The following is a 19,013-nucleotide window of genomic DNA, read 5'->3' on the forward strand; positions in this document are numbered from 1 at the left end:
AGGTCAACAATGTTAAAAAATGAAAAATCAAACCAAACACTAAAATTATCAAAAAAAATTTAATTTTTTTAATTCGATCGCAAACCGAATAGTACATTTTATATATTATCAAGAAAATAATCGAAACTGCATCATGATCGCCCTTAGCCGGACCAAAGTCTAGGGCACACTTCTTTATAACCATGGATGAATTCTTTACAAACAAACGATTGAAGGGTGGGGGATATATGATGTGAGCCTGTCATAATTTTCAAGGGTATGTTGGTCATTTCACATAAGATAAAAAAGAATGTAAAGGACAGATATAGCTAAGTAGGTGTGAATATATAGATCATGGATTTATACCACATGATATATCCTTTAATTGCAAGTGTTTTTAATAAATTTGAGTTCAGATGTTTGCAGCCCAACATCTTAATAACTGCAACCCTTTCATTAAATTCTTTTATGTTCACACCAAACCACAATCAATTATTCCCCACATTATAAATAAATTATTGGGAAAAATATGTTTTTAGTCCGTTAAGTATGCTCAATTTTAATTTTAGTCCTATAAGTATGCTCATTTTTTATTAACTCCAGCAACTTGCAAAATTGATTAGTTTTAGTTCTCTGGTCGATTGGATTTATAATTTGCGCCAAAAAGGTGACATGACATGACACCTAGATGCGTTTTTGTTGATTTATAATCCTATGTGGCTAAAATTATAATGTGGAAGACAAATTGGCCATCTTTTGAAGGGAAGAAAGGTGATTTTTCTTTTCTCCAGACTTGCACAAAATAATATGATTGATCAAACAAAATAATGTGAAAATTTCAAGTTCTGACCGTAATTAATCAACTTTTGCTATGATTTTAACTCTGATCAAAGAATCTGTTACGATTTTTAGGTATGACTAATATTTTGATACCGTCTGTAGAAACAAGAGCCACCGCTGAACCACATTTAATAGTTCTGATCAGGATTTTCTTACTTTCTGCGTATGATAACTAATTATGGTAAAAAATTACGTTTCTTCTGTTGATTTAACTATTGCAGGACCATCAACTGAATCATTTTACCTAAATTTGGTAAATTGTATTGACACTTTCTGAAATTAGGTTCGAATGCACAAGTTCGTTTTGTCATTTGTAAAATTACAAGTACACTTCTTTACGGGTGTAATTGTAATTATACATACACATTTTACACGGTGAAAAAAAGTCTGCACATATAACCCCAGAAGTATATTATACTAACACCCCTAAAATATTTATGTATTTAAACCTAATTTTAGAAAAATGTAATTTTGCCCCAAAATTTGATCACTACTTATTGATATATTTTCCAATTACCAATAATCTGTTTTTTTAATCATTATTATATATTTGCAATAAAAATATATTTAAAATATAAGAAAATGACTTCAAATGTACTGAGCCACCAATTCCAATCAACCCAGACCCCTCAATTTAAAGGATAATTAAATAATTTTAGAATTTTGTTGTTAATCCATTATTATTTTACTTTAAAATCATCCAAACAACCGACCATGCCTTTTTTTGAATTTTTTTAATCGTATTTTAAAATTATATGTCTGTTTTTTATAATAAAAAATTATAATTAAATTAGATTATAATTTAAAAATAGAATTGCATCATTAAATGTGTAAATATGACATTAATGTATGATTGCAAAGTACTATGATGGACTATAATGCATGGATACTTTAAAAAATTACTCGATGCAATATTAAATATGTGTCAGTTACAAATTAGACTTGGACATGTGCCAGTACAATATTCGTGTATTAGAAATTATAAATAAAATAAAATAAAAGGACACAATATTGCACATTTTGAAGGCGTGTCCAACACGCTTTCGACAGGTTTAAAATTATTTTTTTAATAATTTTAAAAAAAATTGGGCTTTTTTTTAAAAAAAATAGGTTTAATAAAAAAAATTAATTTCCTCCTCTCAAACTCAAAGTCTCGGGAGAAAATTACTAAAATTTCTAGAGATAATCATGATGATTTAATTAATTTGAATATCAGAAATTTTCATTGCGTAATTTTTTGAATAAACTGACTATGTATATTTTTTAAGCCACATTTGGTTAAAAATGTAGATGTAAAATATGCTTATTTGTATTTTATCTTGATATTTTTCATATTGCATCCTTTAATTTTATGAGATATTGAGAAATTATATGTATATAATATATAGCCGCGTCAGTGCCAAGTCCTATCATAATTTTCTTAGATTTTTCATATTACCATGTTCATATCCTATCGTGTCCGTGTTCATGCATCATAGGTGATGGAAGATGTTTCTACCATTATACCAAAGTGGGTGTTTAGTAAAGGAGGCATGTACAATGGTTTAAAATAAACACTTTTATTTGTTGCTGAAAATAAATTAAAAAAATATTTTTATTTTATAGCTTTTGCTTTTGAACTGTCATGATTAAAAATAAATAATTATTAATTATGATCGTGCAATGATTGTTAGTTATGATTTTTATAAGTGTGACTAAAATATTTATCATGGCTAGGCATAAATATTTAGCATTGCTCATGACCATTGCAAAAAAATATCTTCCATGACTAAATTTTATTATGTTACAATAATAAATCTAAATAAACAACTTATAATTAATTCAGGGTTTTCTTATTGTTCATTTAATTAAAGGTAATCATATCACTCATTTAATCAGTTCCTAGAAGTAAACGAACATGTATCATAAGGGTGTTTGTGTAAATTATCGACACTTAATAAGATTGTAATTGCAAGTACAACCTCAAATAGTATAATTATAATTTTATAAAAAATAAATAAATAAGAAATATTTACGTATTTGAAACTAAACCCATGAAATGTCAATGCACCTTACCCCTTTTTTTTACTATTTATCTCCCCCACAAAAATAAAAATTATTGCAAACATCACTTTTTTATGAATTTAGGGAGTTACGAGTTTTTTTTAAAGTAAAAGCGATCAATTATTATTAATTAAAATAAATTAATTACAATCATTCATATCGAATATCATATCTAACAAAAACTATTATAATAATCACATTCTGATCTATAATATCAATACTTACTATTAGAGTAGAAACAAATAAGTTTACCATTCAGTAGACACAATATCCCACCCTTGACCTCTAAGATTATGGGGTCTCAATTTCGCCAATTGAATTAGGCCTGATTGCCTGGGAGTTAAAGTTATATGCTAAAATTTTAATTCATAATTTCATATACACTAGTATAAATTAAAATTAAAATTAAAATTGATGGTATAATTATAAAAAGGGACATTGGGAAAATATTGATATAATTTAAAATTAAAAAATATAGGGTGGGCAGAATTTATTTCCAAAGATCTGTTATCGCTCATCAATCATCACTGTCAGTCACACCACCAAAACAGAAAAGCTCCCTCCCCACTATCACACCATCTCCATGGAAGAAAAACCCAAGAACAAGAACAAGAAGCAGAAGCACCAGCACCCCAACGATCAAACCGCCAAAACCACCTCTGATTTCTCCTTCAAGCCTTCCTCCGACGTTAAGGGCCTCCGATTCGGCGGCCAATTCATCGTCAAATCCTTTACAATCCGCCGGGCGCGGCCTCTGGAGCTCCTCCGTCTCCTCTCTCTTCCACCCACAAAACCCGGATTCCCTTCCACATCCGCCTACCTCCCAACGAATTTCACGATCCTGGCCCACCACGCGTGGCACACGCTCACGCTTGGCCTGGGCACGAGGAAATCGAAAGTGGTGGTGTTCGTGTTCGAGTCGGAGAATATGAGGGCGGCGGTGGACCGACTGTGGCCGTCGGAGATACCCCTCGGAGAAGTGAACAAGAAGCTGATTAGGGGGCTGACCGGATGCGAAATGGCGCGGTTCAAGTTCCGGAAAGGGTGCATCACGTTCTATGTTTACGCCGTCAGAAGAAGTGGGAATTCCGGGTTCATCTGCGCCGACGATCTGAGGACCATATTGCAGTCGGTGGCGGCGCTCAAGGATTTCATTGACCACACGGCGATGCTCGCCATGCCCAACCAGAAAAGCATCAGCTACGCGCCACCGCTTGCCGTCGCTCATTAAATTAGGCATGTTCTAATTTTCTGTTTCTTTTCTTCCCAAGGATTTGACTTAAAATACAGTATTTTTCTTTTGCTTTTTCCTTCTTGATGGGGTATGGAAATGGTGGAATGAATTTTTATTTTTAGGTATTTTTTTTTGTAAAAATTTTGATTTCCCAACTTTGTATTCTACGAAGAATGAATGAATAATTGGAGAATTGGTGGGGTGAATTTAATATATATATATATATATATTTGTTGGCATTTTATAACTCGATTTTTTTTATTTCATTTTAGATATGATCTCATAATTTTGGACTAAATCTTTAAGATCATATTTATAAATTCATACTGCATTCAGTGCTTAAAATATAAGAAAAGATAATCGTACATTTTATATTCTTGAAAATTAATATATGTCAATGATATAACTATATAATGCGAATTAAATATGGAGGGTAGTATCTTTGAGAACTATATGTAAAATTAATTAAATGGCATTTAATATATGATATCATTTTCAAGAAAAAGATAGATGATCATAAATTAATGGTTATTGGTATATAAAATATTGTATTTTTGTAAAGGAAGTGATTTTTTTTAAAGATGTCATTTTCATGAGTGTGGTGAGAAATATTGAGACATGGGAACCAAAATAATTGGAGAAGAGTTGGCATCAAAAAAGAAGATTGGAAATGGAACTGTAGCTGCTAATTGACCTCTTTTTTTTTTTTTCATTTCTTCTATTTTTTTTTTTTTACTAGTAGTGGTAAATAAATTTTAGGAATAATTACACTCCTTCGTTTGGTATAAATTTTCTATAATTTGAAAAATTATATTCTTTTTGATAAATAAGTATATTTTTTAATAAAAAATCATCGAATTTGCTAGTATGAACTAAAATATTAGGAAAAAAATATATATTTACATTCGATTGACTTATTACAGGTTAAATAAATATTTTTAAGATCAAATTATAATCATACGTTTTCACACGGTAATGCATAAGGAGGTATATTTTCACCAATTTAGTCGGAAAATATTATTTTACCCACAATAAGTTAGTAATAAGTCAATTTAAGGTAAATGTCAATTTCTACTCAGTTTTTTTTTAATATAAACAAATTTGACGAATTTTGACCAATGAAATGATTTATTTGTTAGATAAAAAAAAAAATCTCAAGGGTGTTAAATGTCAATTTTCAAATTATAGGGTTTTTTTGTGTGATTACACCAAACCCTAAAAGAGCGGAGTGTAATTATTCCTAAACTATAATAACTCATCTCGATACTTTGGGCAATATAATAAATCAACCAATACCGTAATATAACTAACACCGATAAATAAATTACATTAATTTATATAAAATAAAAATAAATATTTACACATTCGATGGAATTTTGATTTATATTCTCAAACTTTCTTTTTCCCATAAAATTTAAATTTAAATTTAAACTACTAAATTAAAACATGGAGCATTTCTTCTGATCATGAATTTCAATTTGGTGGATGAGCCCCCCAACTAATGATGTGTCCTTCAAAGCTAAATTCTTTGTTCTTTTCTTTTTTTCTAAAAAAAAAAATTATTCCTTTGTAATTGATTGTATATTGAGTGGCAGCAAGAACCATTTGAAAAGTGGCAATCTGTCTTCAACCCCCTCAATTTTGGTTCTTCTAATGAGAAAAATACTTTACCATAAAATATGCATTTTGTATTTTTTTATTTTTATAAAGAGGTTAAATGCAACACATCCTTGAATTGGGGGAAAAAACTTTATACAGTTTTTTCTGAAATTTGTCATATTACAAATATTTTATTATTATTTAAAAAATTATAAGTACTCTAATAAATATTCTCCTATAACAACTCATTGTCGAAAGTATAATTTTTCAACCATGAGAGGTATTTATAATTAAAATAAATTTCAGAGGAACTCCTTGTAACGTACCCAAAAAGAGGGCATCGCTGCTCCTTGAATCAGGAGCAATAAGTGTTTTTTTTTTTTTTTCCTAATCACGTATTTTATGCGGATGAAAAAAATGCCAACGAATTGCATTTTTTTTCTTTGTATTATTGAAATTGAAACGTCAAATATTTTTTAAAAAAAAATTACGTACATACGCATTTTAACCCATAGAGATTTTATTTGGTAATATTAATTATCTCAAATTTGAGAAGAAAGCATATTACTAAAGTTGGAAACATTTAACCAGAAATTTTGGGAATCTGAATCCTAATATATGGTGGTATTTTTGTTTATTTTGCTTAATCCTAATAGTTTATGTATTTAAGTACATGTGATCTTATTTTAGTCTGGATCAGATTCTTTTGTTTATATATATATATATATTTATTATTCTCAAAATTAACTTTCGTTTAACAAATATCTCCTCACGACAGTCCATTATAAGAAGTATTTGTGAGAGACCATTAATTGTAGGAGCCTATTTGTATTTTTACAAATAACGAAAAAGTATTTGTAATTATTGTAAACTTCCAGACAACATATTATAATTTACCCTTATATTAAATATAGACGGCGTTTGTGTAATTGAACTTAGGGATAGTTACACTATCTTCCCTTAAGATTTGGTATAATTACACGTAAATCCCCTTTGGTTGAAAAAATTACATCTTGTACACCTGAAATTTATTTTCGTCTAACAAATAGGTTCTTCTGTTAGACAAAATTCACTAAATTTGTCAATATTAATAAAATAAATTGAATAAAAATCAACATTTACCCTCTATTGACTTATTACTGACTTATTGTAGGTCAAATAAATATTTCGTGACTAAACTACTCTTGTAACGATAAAATTATACCTCCTCACATGCATCAACACGTGAAAATATATAAGATTAATTTAGCCATAAGAAAATTATTTAGCATGTGATAAATCAATTGAGATAAAGATGGATTGAAAAAAAAAATTTATTTTTTTTTGTTAATATCATCAAATTCGATGAATGTTGACTAATATATAAATTTATTTATTAAAAAAAATAAACTTACAAAAGTATTATATATATTTTTAAAATCATATATAATTACACCAAAGTTGAGAAATTGAGTAAAATTTTTTGGTTGAGTTTAATGTGAAGAGGTAATTTAGGGAAAAGTAGTTTATGTAGTTGGGAATGGAAGCAATAAAATAGAGAAGGGTGGGGGAATAAGTTGATATCGTGAAATGAGCGGAGATTGGATTTGTAGCCCACCGTCCCCGTGAACTGTCAGACCATAATACTACAACAACAACAACTACCCCAATTTCACTCTCCTCCAAACTCCTTTTTCTCAATTACCTTTTACTTTCTCACTTATATTTTACTTAGGACAACTTATAATTATCTTGCTTCATGTTAGGTAACATTATAAGTATTTTTTTATTATTTAAAAATTATAAATATATTTTTTTAATTTTAACGTCCATCTAGCAATGAGCATATTCTGTTAGGTTTTCATCCAATTTTTTTGGTGAACTGTCATTTTGATTTATAAATTATAATTTTATTATATTTAAAATATTTTTTATGAACTAATATTTTCTATAGATTATTTATTTTACCCACCTTCGATTTTTTTTATATTTTTTAAAAAAAACAACAAGGGTGAAATAGTAATGTCCACTCCACTATGTAGACTACATAATTATTTTTCATTTGAAGAGGGGTATTTATAATTTTTCAAATAACGAAAAAATATTCGCAATTATGCCAAGCCTCATGGGAGGTAGTTGCAATTTACCCTTTTATTTAGGAAAAAATCCAAGGATCCCCCTTATGATTTCAGAAATGTTCAAAAAAAGTACCTATGATATAGTACAAAGTTCAAAAAATACTTGAGACCAATGTTGGTAGGGCGCGTGCTTTGACTGCAAAATTAGTCTGGAAAGTGCCTTTTTCTTTTGACATTTTTGTTCATCTCTCATATCTAATGTTATATATATTATATAATAAATCTTAAAATAATAAATAAATATTTATTAATAATAAAATATGATTTTATATGTAAATATATAATTATATTAATACTTTAAATCTAATATTCTTTTAATTAAATTATTTTTTTTTAAAACAAAGCAACGATGGTGGCTTTGGACGCGGCCGAGCCCTCCTCACCGTGGGAGATGACGGTCGCCCAACCTAGCAAAGGCACTCGTCATCACCCATCGCAAGCAAGTGCGATCGGCATCGCCTAGGCTGGGGGCAGTGGTGGGGCACGAGGGGCAGGGCTGGAGCCGAGGCCTAGTTGGTGGCGGTTGGTGGTCGAAGGGGAAGCCAGTCGTGCGGTGGGGTGGGATGGGGGGTTTGATTATTATTTTTTAAAATAATAATTTTATTTTTATAAATCATAACAATTTTATTTTTTTATAAATTATAATGATTCAAATAATATAATTTTATTCAACATGTGATCTAATACATTTTCTAAAAAAGCCACGTAGGACTAAAACCCCTAAAAAAATTTCCGCTTGGCATGTCATGTTTTTTTTTTTTTTCAAAAATTAAGATTTCGGCCACTGAAGAACTAAATTTCATCAAATTTAAAACTCAATAGATTCATAAAAAAATATGCTATTTATCAAACTAAAATTAATATTAAGCATATTTAAGGAACTAAAAAAAATATTTTTTTTCTATATAAAATTTTGATGTAAATAATTTTATAGGTATATTTTAATAGATACATTTTTTCTGTATAATTTTTTTTATATATTATAGGTATATTTTAATAGACCTAGGTTGACCAGATTGACTATGTGGGGGCATTTTAGTCATTAATTTTAAAAAATAAGTTTAAGTTGATCAGGAAGCTGTGTGTGTCATTGTTCATAATATATGGGTAATATTTTATATTTAAATTTTCACAAAGGGTTTATTGATATTTTTCCATATCATGAAGGGTCAAAATGAATTTAACTCCTTTTATTTAAGGTTCAATTGGCAACGAGGTCTAATTTAAAAAATAGTATTATTGATCATTTTTTCATGAATTGGCTTGATATGGTAGCATCGCCTTGTGAACGATCAAGTTTGATAAACCCATTGATGCGCGTAGTTGTTCACGTACTAGTAAAGATTCAGTAGTTCAAAATTTCAGGTTGAGGAGTTACTCAAAATGCTGCTAAGATATTAGTATCTTTGGTTTCATATTCAGGAGCAGAATAAGTCAATTTGAAACTAATTTTTATGAACAGGTTTGAGGTCATGAGTTCGAGTCTCACCGGATGTGTAAGTACTTATACTTTATACAAGTTATTATAATTTGTTTACTGTCTTCAATCATATTGATATTCATTGATCAATTGGTTGAATTGGTGTATTACTTAACTTATCGAGATGTTGATGTAATCACGTATGTACTTATCACCTCCAAAAAAAAAAAAAAAAAGTCAATTTGTACTCTATAACACTTGTGAAATTGAGGGCCCGTCATTATAAGCTCACAAAATCTCACTAAGGATTGTTGTTCTGTTTTAATAGTAATTTTTAATTAGTTATAAACAATTAAAATCAATTATTAATATACGGATTGTTATAATTGTTAATTATTGAAAATTGTAATGTAATTATAATCAATTTATTCAAAAGTAATGCTGTACTTTTGTTTTTGTTTGTTTCTTTTATTTAAATGATCTGTACGTGTAATTTTTCAGGGATGTTAGGTATAATTTTTAAAATCACAGGTGATTTACGTGTAATCACACCAAATCTAAAACGAGACGAGTGTAATTATTAAAGTAGCTACTATTAAAATAACTTTGTTGGCTACAAAATATCCCACCAAGTATGTCATCTTATCAAATACATAGTAACTTTCCTAAATAAGTGCATTACTATTAATCAAAATTAGAAAATTAATTGTACCATATTTAATTTAGAACTGATCCGCTACGAGCAATGTTACGAGTTTGAATTTTTTAATTTTGATATTTTTCTTAGTTTATGGTAAAAAAAATATTCTTTAAATGTTCAGAGTATGTTATTATTTTACTAAGATGATAATAGTCCAAATATATATAGATAGTAACTATGGAATGACAAGAAAAAAATTAAGAGATGTAATATTTGGCTATGAAGATAGATGGAAATTACAAAAATTGTGGGGTACAATTGTCAAAATAAAAAAAATGAAAATAAATTGCTAAACAAATTATTATTACTTTTTTTTCAATATTTTTATTTGTTTTTCATATTACTAGAAAACATTAAAAAATTTATTCAAACATTTATTTAATTTTTGTGATAAGTGACTAAATAAACTGGTTTAAATGTATTTTCGATCCCGTAACTCAGGTTACTTGATGTTTTTTATTTTTTAACTTTTTAGGGTAGGATTTTGGTCCTATATTTTTTTAATTATCATGATTTTAGTCAATTTTTTTGCTAGAGTTCACTGTTCTAGCAAAGAAAAATACATGTATTTCTCACGTGATATTTTAAAATTGTGGTTTTTATTCCTATTGGCTTATTTTCTGCCAGCATTTTTGTCCCTAACTTTATAGGATAGCATTTTAATTTGGTCTTACATCTTTTTAATTTTCGCGATTTCAGTATTTTTTGGCTGGTGGAGGTGAACTCCGACGAACAAAAGGACTGAAAAGGTAAAGGATGAAAAATGTTAAATAACTTAAATTACGGGGAAAAAATATATTTAATCCAAATAAACTAGAATTAAGTTTTTAATATAAAAAAGTTTTTGGTATGATTATTGTAAAGTATATTTAAATTTCTAATCTTTTAGAAATAATAACATATTTAATTATATAGATACAATCTGTCAAAATAATTTCCTAATACCATAACAGTCCTTTATATTTCAAATAATTTCAAACCACTAAAATTCAATATCCCACATTTTATTAAAAAGAAAAAAAAAATTCCATGCCTATTGGGATCTGAAAATTTCAACAGTGTCAAACAAATTGTCAAATCATTAGTATGACAAGCTAATGGCAAGAATGAGCAATCATTTTGGCATATTTGTTTGTTTTTGTTGTTTTGAATTTTTTAATTTTTAAAATAAAAATATATTTATTTAATAGTATAATTTAATATGAAAATACAATTTTATAAATTAATTTAAATATATTCTCATTTCAAACAATAATCTGTACAAAATTAAAAATATATATTTTCCACTTAAAACTAAAAATTGAAAATAAAAGCACAAACAAACAGCTCAGTGTAAATGTGTCCTTTAGAAGACAATTCAATGATTTGGATATCTTGAATTCTGAATGTGTGCTGAGCGAGGATGGATGCATGTGTATACAAATAGGGGATAATTACATTTAAACCCCATGATTTATGGTTTATTTATACGAATCATCCTTGTATTTTTCATAATTACACAAACTATCGGGATAATTTGTGTAATAATATTGATATTTTTTATGAGTGTACGCAGATTATTTGTGTAAATAGTGTTGCCGACTCTACCAAACGTATATATAATTATTCAAAACGCATAAATAATTTATGTGAACGGACTATATGTGACGGGTATAAATATACTTATTCCAAAAAATAAAAATGATAATAAATATGAAAAGAAAAGAAAAGGGGTGAGGATGGGGTAATGAAATTAATGATAAAACCTAAAAAAAACAGTTGAGTGGTGGATGGGGGTAATGATGTGATGAAATGGAAAGGAAAAGGTGAGGCATTGCATTCAATGATCAATCCCACAACTTCCATATCTTTGGGGGGGGGGGGGGGTGTGGTCTACAATCTACAATCTACAAATGCAAATATAAGTAAAAAAGAGAGATAAGAGAAGAAAAGCAGAAGCTGCAGCTTATGACTTTTTGCTTTTGTTTCCCTTGCATTGGATTTAATCATGATATTGTACCCTCCCTTGTCCCCCCTTCACATGGATCCTCTCACTTCAGCTCTCCTTTTCCCTTTTATTATTACTTTTAGATAATTATATTTACATCCCCTAATTTATAATTTATTTACATAATTCACTTCTATCTTTTGCATAATTACAAAAATCGCCTCTAACAGTGAAAATTATAGGTAGTTTGTGTAGTAATGATGTTTCTAGGGTGTACATGTGTAATTTTTGAAAAAGTATAAGTGATTTGTATAAATAATATTAATATTTTTTGTGGGTGTATGCATAATTTTTTAAAAAATAGAAATGATTTGTAAAAATAGACCACGGGTTAAAAAATATATAATCTTTTTTTTAATGTTATGAAAATTTTGAGTGACTTCAAACTTCAAAAATCATAACGAAGTTATAAAGGTGCTTACAATTTAATAATTGGGTAAATTGCCTCTCTTGAGGTTCGGTATAATTACGAATAATTAAGTATATGTTGAGTAACAATGGATCTAATGTTGTAGTAGTATAATTATTAGCTGTAAAAATTACGTATAAAGTTGTCACTCTGTACAACTAGTGCATTTACGATATTGGCTTCATAATTTAAAAATTTAAGGGGTCGTGTTATATATATAGATTTTTTTATTTCCTAAGAATTTTTGTGAATAGATTTAAAGTTATGAATTTTGAATACTTCGATTCTAATTTGAATTAAATTTTATTTTATATGAAATTCATTTTTCAATTTTTTTTTCTTTTATAAAAATTTAAATTCATGAATTCGGATGTAGCCCGACAATCCACAACCCAAACCCAAATCCAAGTCGAAAGTTCCACCAAGCGGTTTTGGGCTGATTCTGGTTTTAGGTAGTGGGAGCCCAACTCTGGAAGCAAGCGCAAACTGTAAAAGCAGCGCCGGAGTCGCTTATGCGTCTGAGGATTTGAGATAACCAAATGGAAACGAGAAAACCAGAAATCCGGCAGCTTCTCAGGGACAAAAGATTCTGGTTCGCCTCTTTCCTCATTGTTTGGGCTGCTGGTCTCCAGGTTTTCCCATCAAATTACATACCTATACATATATGTTTTTGTGTGTGTGTGTGTGAAAATTGTTTTGCTGTTTTGATCTGATTCCATTTCTCTATTCAAATTGCAGGGGCATATGATGTGGATACAGAGGCAAGATTCCTTCAAGCAGAAGTTTGGGAATATTAACCCGGAAATGGATTCCGAGAAGGCTGTTTAAAATCAATAGTAGTTCTGGTCATTAGTCTCCTTGTAAAAAGACTACAGTAATGAATTAGGATAGCGCAATTTCATCCAACACTTTTTGTTATTTGGTGTGTCTTCAATGCTAAGTCAAAACATTTTGATGAGTCGGAAATCCCAAATTCCCACTTTTGCTGTTCTTTTTACTAACCCTTTTCTGAACTTAGCTTAAGCTTTTGCATAATTTCTAAAAATTTATGTCTGAAGCCTGGAGTGTTGGTTTTTCCATTGAAATTTGGGTTTAATGTGTCCTGTTGCGTGCAGAGATTTGGTTGCATTTGTTGTTAGATACTACTGTAAGGTGCTGTGATTGTTGATGATTTAAATAGGGAAGCCCTGGAGAACAATCAATAATTTGTGTATAGTTTGATTGATCATCGACTTATTCAAGTTCAGTAGACATGCAAGTTGAACATGAAAATGTTCCATGATTAAGTTGTTGGTCTGACTTTGAATAGTTTGCTTGGAAAAAGTAGAACTTGGCATTCATCTCTGTGCTAGAAATCCCAGCTTAGTGTTGTTAATTGTGCATTTTTTTCAGCATATTGAAATATTCCTATGGCAGCTTAGGAAAGATTCAGATATAAGCACAAGATGACCTGAGAATTAATGTTCTCTGGAGGTGAATACCTTTGAGAATTTGAGCTAGAAAAGAGTATAGATCCAGGGTTAGTCTTAATTTTATGGTGGCAAAAGTATGCCTGAAGCTTTTGTTCGTTGTATAATTGGTTAGTAAAGAAATGTCTGTGAGGATGAAAAGCTTTTCTAACCAATAAAGCTGGTAGAATATGATGCTCTTTGTTGGTCTTTGGTTTCAGTTATTGATTACAATTCTAAACCACAAAATATTGTACCCCATGTTGGTCAACACATAATCTAATGATGTTTGTTACCTCTAAATTTATGTACTCTCTTGCTCTTTGTCACCTACTGTGGTATCAGAGAAAGTAGACTGCTGAGTTCAAACCAGTTTGCCAAAATCCTCTATCATGATTTATGCATAAGTTTGAATTTCTCTGCTAAATATGGATAGAATCAGTTGCTAAGATTACATCGATGTGTAATTGGGACAGAAGTCGAGGTGAGTGGAGTGGAAGGAAATAACTGTGTTAGAAAATAAAATATTGTACTACTTGTTTTGTGCTCTCTTCCTTCTGATTCTTGCCCGCCTATGATTTTAGTCGTTGATAAAGCTGAAAGTATCTGAGATTTTTCGTTTCAGAAAACCAGTGGCCTTAACGAGTTCTAGTCTCAGGACTTGAAGAGTATGAGGGCTGCTTTGCCTGATCTTGGTGAAATTTATATACTTGATTTTGCTGGTAACATCATGGGCGTGAGCCGTTGTGTGTGGCCATGGCGTGCGCAATTCCTGAGCCAATTGTTTGGGAGGTTAAGATACCAGGTGTGTCATTATCATTCCACATCGACCGGAAATTGGACTTGAGCTTAATATAAGCCTCAAGGCTCCCCTCTCGTCATGACTAGTTGCATTTTCAAGATAAAATCATTTGGTCTTAGGAGATTGTTTAATTTCGTAGGGAGTGGCCAAGGAAAATTAGTGAAATTTGTTGTTTTATGTTTTATTTTTACATTTGAACTAATATCATGGCTTCTTATGTAGTCCAATCAAATCCTGTATAAAGGTTGATGGAGCCTGATTTTAGCTGCCCAAGAGCAGCACACTTCACTTGTGCACCTCCGCTGCCATTGATCAAAAGCTGCATTCTTTGTATTTTCCTAATTAAAAATACCATCGAAAAATTAAAATATCATGTAAATATTGTGATAATATTGGTTTGGTTGTCACTTTCAGTACAAAATACTGTGGTAATATACAATGATTTCTCCGTGTGGATATTACCACATGATTACTTTATTATAGTAACTCTTGAAAGTATTATTCATGTTAATGCTTTTAAAGACCTATATACAGCAATTTTCATGGTCCAATAACAAATATTGATAAAACTTTTCTTACCAAAAAAACAATTGATGAAGTACCTAATTTTAAAGCCCAAAAGAATGTATTTCCAGAAACTAATGGGAGTAGGATTGTCAATTATCCTACTTAGACTCATACTCAGTAAATACACGTGATAATTATTTACAAGTCCTATCCGAATTTTACTCATAGAATACTTCTTTGTGTTTTCAATATCAATTTTTAATTTTTGAAGGTAATTAAAGTGAAAATATACTTGTTTATCCGTAATCTTATTGAAAATATATTGATTTAATAGGACACTTTAATATAAAATACAATCCTATAAACTAATCCAAATTTATTAACATTTCAAATGAAAATCTTGTGTTGTATTTTTCATAGTAAATTAGCAAAAATAAAATTTCTCCAAGTTTAAATTTACATGAAAATTTAAAAATCTGTGAGAAAAGATAAGTTAAGCATGGGGAAAAAAAATTGGCATAAATTTTTTTTTCCCCATTTAAATTTGCGCTCAACTTTCATTTGATGACACTTTTAAGATTTGAATTCAAACAAATTTATCTATTTGATATATCAGTCAAGTTTAACTAATTTAAAATTTTTATGTATTTTCCACTTTCTAAACTATCGGTCACGCTGAAATTAATTTATTAAAAACTTAATTTGAAATTGCCACTATAAAAATATAGATGAAAAACTCTAAATTTTGTCAGAGTTGTACATAAAAAAAATTTAATAAAGTATATAAAAAAATTTAGATGTCAAGTAAATTTATTAACCGATTGGTCTATAAAAAAAATTTACAAATTCAATAATTTTAGGTTAACATATATAAATTATTCTTATTTTTTTAAAAAATTTACATATACATTATTTAATATATCATCTGTGTGTAAATAAGATCATAAATTAGGGAATATATACGTAATTATCCCATTACTATATTAGTGAACGCCCAAAGCTTACCCAACTCATACTATAATTAAGAATAAACCAAAGAATTTATATTAAGTTTGTGTTTCCTTAAAGTAAAGGGTAAAGGGTGAAGAATTAGAGTCCTAATACACTCGGAAACCACTAATCAATTTGTGTTAGGTTTTGGTTCCTATGATTTCTCCTATATAATCAACCTTGTTATTAATCAAGAAAATCACACATACAAATTTGCCTCCCTCACCTCCAAAACCCTGCTTAAAATCTCTCCTCCTTGATGCTTTTTTTCTGACAATTCCATGGATTCTGATGAGCAAGATTTATACTACGGTAGCGGCGGCGATGTGGTTTCTGAAGAAGAAGATGGCTACTACTGCAACAACGGCGATGCGGCGGGAGACGACGAGCCTGACCGCACCACCTTCACACAGGAGACTACTTACACAATCCTACGAGAGGAAGACGTGAAGAAACGTGCAGAGAATGATATCGCACAAGTCTCCACCCTTCTCTCCGTTTCCAGGGGCCTGGCCTGCCATCTCTTGTGCCGGAACAATTGGTGCCTGAACGCCGTATACGATCAGTGGTTCGCCGACGCAGAGCGATCCGACGAATTACCGCGGCAACAAGAATCAGGGGAACAACTCTGCGGGATTTGCTTCGAGCCCTTTGAGATTGAAGACATGGTTTCTGCTTCATGTGTGCATTCTTTTTGCGCGGGTTGTTGGAAGACTTACATCTCTTTCTCGATCAATGACGGCCCGGGATGCCTAAGACTGCAATGCCCGGAGCCCAAGTGCAGAGCTGTTGCAGGAGTAGACATGGTCGAGTCGATGGCGTCGGTAGAAGAGAAACAGAAATACTATGGATATCTTTACCGGTCGTACGTCGAGTGTAACAGGAATCGGAAATGGTGTCCGGCTTCTGGATGTGAATTCGCTGTTGAATTCAAGGATGCCGGCGGGTGTGAAAGCTACGACGTGACTTGTGATTGTTATTATAAGTTTTGCTGGAACTGCATAGAGGAGAGCCACCGTCCCGTCGATTGCAAAACCGTGGAAAAGTGGATCAAGAAGAACAGTTCGGAGGCGGAGAACACTAATTGGATATTGGCGTACACCAAGCCCTGTCCCAAGTGTCATCGGGCAATCGAGAAAAACCAGGGCTGCAACCACATGACCTGTCGGAGTCCCTGTAAGCATCAATTTTGCTGGGTATGCCTGGGACCCTGGGAGAAGCACACATCTAATTCCACATGCAACACGTACAGGAATCAGGGTTCTAACATAAATGAGGAGAGTAGAGAGAGAGTCAAGCACTTCTTGGCAAGATACACACATTACTATGAAAGATGGGACTCCAATGACAAATCCAGGAAGAGGGCTCTAACTGACCTAAATCAAGCCAGAAACCAGCACATCGACACGCTCGCTCAAACGCAGGGAGAAAACATGGCTGGAGTCCAATTCGTGATCGACGCCTGGACCCAGATCGTTGAGTGCAGGCGTGTACTGAAATGGTCATACGCATATGGATACTATCACACGTCGAAGGAGAAACCGGGGAAGCTGGATTTCTTCGGGTACTTGCAAGGGGAGGCAGAGGCTGCCCTGGAGAGACTTCACTATTGTGCAGAGAAGGAGATGAGTAAATATCTCATAGCAGATCGGCCATTGGAGGATTTCAAGGATTTTAAATCCAAGCTTTTGCAACTGACTGCTGTCACAGGGAACTACTTCCAGAATTTGGTGTTAGCATTGGAGAATGATCTTTCTGAAGTTGATGATGAGACTTCTGGTACCAAGAACTAGCACAAGAATCCTTGTGTGTATATATATAGCATTAATATCAGTTTCTATAAACATCTTCAGTTCTTGAATTCTGGATTCTTGTTTAGTTTTTTAGTTTTTCTGTAATGCTATATACTCATCTTTCATTTAAAGTAATTAATGGGAATTTTGATTGTATTTTGATTAACAGGGGTAAATGAATAATTAAATTTTTTTTGAACTATTGAAAATATGGTACATTAGTTTGTGGATCTTGATAAATAGCATTGATTTACCGCATATTTAATTGATAATCATCATTTATAATGTAGAGATTTATTTATTTTTTGATATATAGTGTATTAATTAAACATTAAAGTGACTAATTTAATATTATTTTATGTACGTAGAAAACAACATTTAGTGAGCAAGAAATTTGGCTAGGCATTAGCTTCTGTTGTCTCGGCACAAAATTAGGTCCAATTTCTGGGATGATTTAGAACACAAGTACGGAACTATATCAGAAGGTTTCCCATAGAAAGGAAAACAGTACCTTTTAGGATCCCTAATTACCTAAATATTAACATAACTATAGGAAAATTCAAGCAATATTTGACTCTATAATTTTCATTCTCATTTTCATTTTTTTAAGTAGAAAGATCAATTTTTTATTTTTTATCGACGAGTGAAAATATATTTGAATTATAAAATGTCATCGTAATATTTTATTGTCGACAGTTTCATATATATCAATTTAACATATTTCTTTATTTTGAATAAAAATTGTTAGTCGTATTTTTATAGTGTTATATATATATATATATTATCACAAATGATTATGGTATAAATTTATATTATCATTCATATGATTAAATAAATTAATATAAAAATTTTAATTTTATTTATTTCTTCAATTAATATTCATTATAAGTTTAATTATATATAACAGTTCTTAGTTAATTAAGGATAAAGCCCATCATAATTGGCAGTTTCGATAATCTTGAGTTCAAGTTCAAGTAGGTTGTTATATCATGTTTTATACTATTAATTATAAAGATAATTATAATTACGTCTTTTAACATATAGTTTATGTTTATCGATACGATTATCTCTTGTTTTTTAAATAATTATACATATACTTTTTAAAAATGTCGATATCATTACACAAACTATTCATATTTTTCGAC

At 30.4% G+C, this 19,013-nt stretch overlaps 2 protein-coding genes and 1 pseudogene across 2 annotated transcripts; all 3 read left to right on the plus strand.

Annotated features, from left to right (window-relative positions):
• Positions 1 to 3,355: 3,355 nt before the first annotated feature.
• Positions 3,356 to 4,221, plus strand: LOC105171933 (uncharacterized). Its single transcript, XM_011093204.3, has one exon. It carries the CDS (start codon positions 3,446 to 3,448, stop codon positions 4,091 to 4,093), a length of 648 nt encoding a protein of 215 aa, XP_011091506.1. The 5' UTR covers positions 3,356 to 3,445; the 3' UTR covers positions 4,094 to 4,221.
• An 8,509-nt stretch (positions 4,222 to 12,730) lies between these two features.
• Positions 12,731 to 14,861, plus strand: LOC105171932 (hexose transporter). The gene is made up of 2 exons (XM_011093201.3): positions 12,731 to 12,960; positions 13,067 to 14,861. The coding sequence occupies exons 1-2, from the start codon at positions 12,868 to 12,870 to the stop codon at positions 13,154 to 13,156; spliced, it is 183 nt and encodes a 60-aa protein (XP_011091503.2). The 5' UTR covers positions 12,731 to 12,867; the 3' UTR covers positions 13,157 to 14,861.
• Positions 14,862 to 16,124: 1,263 nt separating this feature from the next.
• On the plus strand, positions 16,125 to 18,311 carry LOC105171931 (putative E3 ubiquitin-protein ligase ARI5 pseudogene; annotated as a pseudogene).
• Positions 18,312 to 19,013: the final 702 nt, after the last annotated feature.

This window comes from Sesamum indicum, linkage group LG10 (genome assembly GCF_026168435.1).
Source record: "Sesamum indicum cultivar Baizhima isolate 11 linkage group LG10, ASM2616843v1, whole genome shotgun sequence".
Lineage (NCBI taxonomy): Eukaryota > Viridiplantae > Streptophyta > Magnoliopsida > Lamiales > Pedaliaceae > Sesamum > Sesamum indicum.

Bases quoted from the DNA above. Each gene is read 5' to 3' on its own strand.
- LOC105171933 (XM_011093204.3), top strand. From the start codon at position 3,446: ATGGAAGAAAAACCCAAGAACAAGAACAAGAAGCAGAAGCACCAGCAC.
- LOC105171932 (XM_011093201.3), top strand. From the start codon at position 12,868: ATGGAAACGAGAAAACCAGAAATCCGGCAGCTTCTCAGGGACAAAAGA. The intron at 12,961-13,066 runs GTTTTCCCATCA...TTCAAATTGCAG, and splicing joins TTTGGGCTGCTGGTCTCCAG to GGGCATATGATGTGGATACA.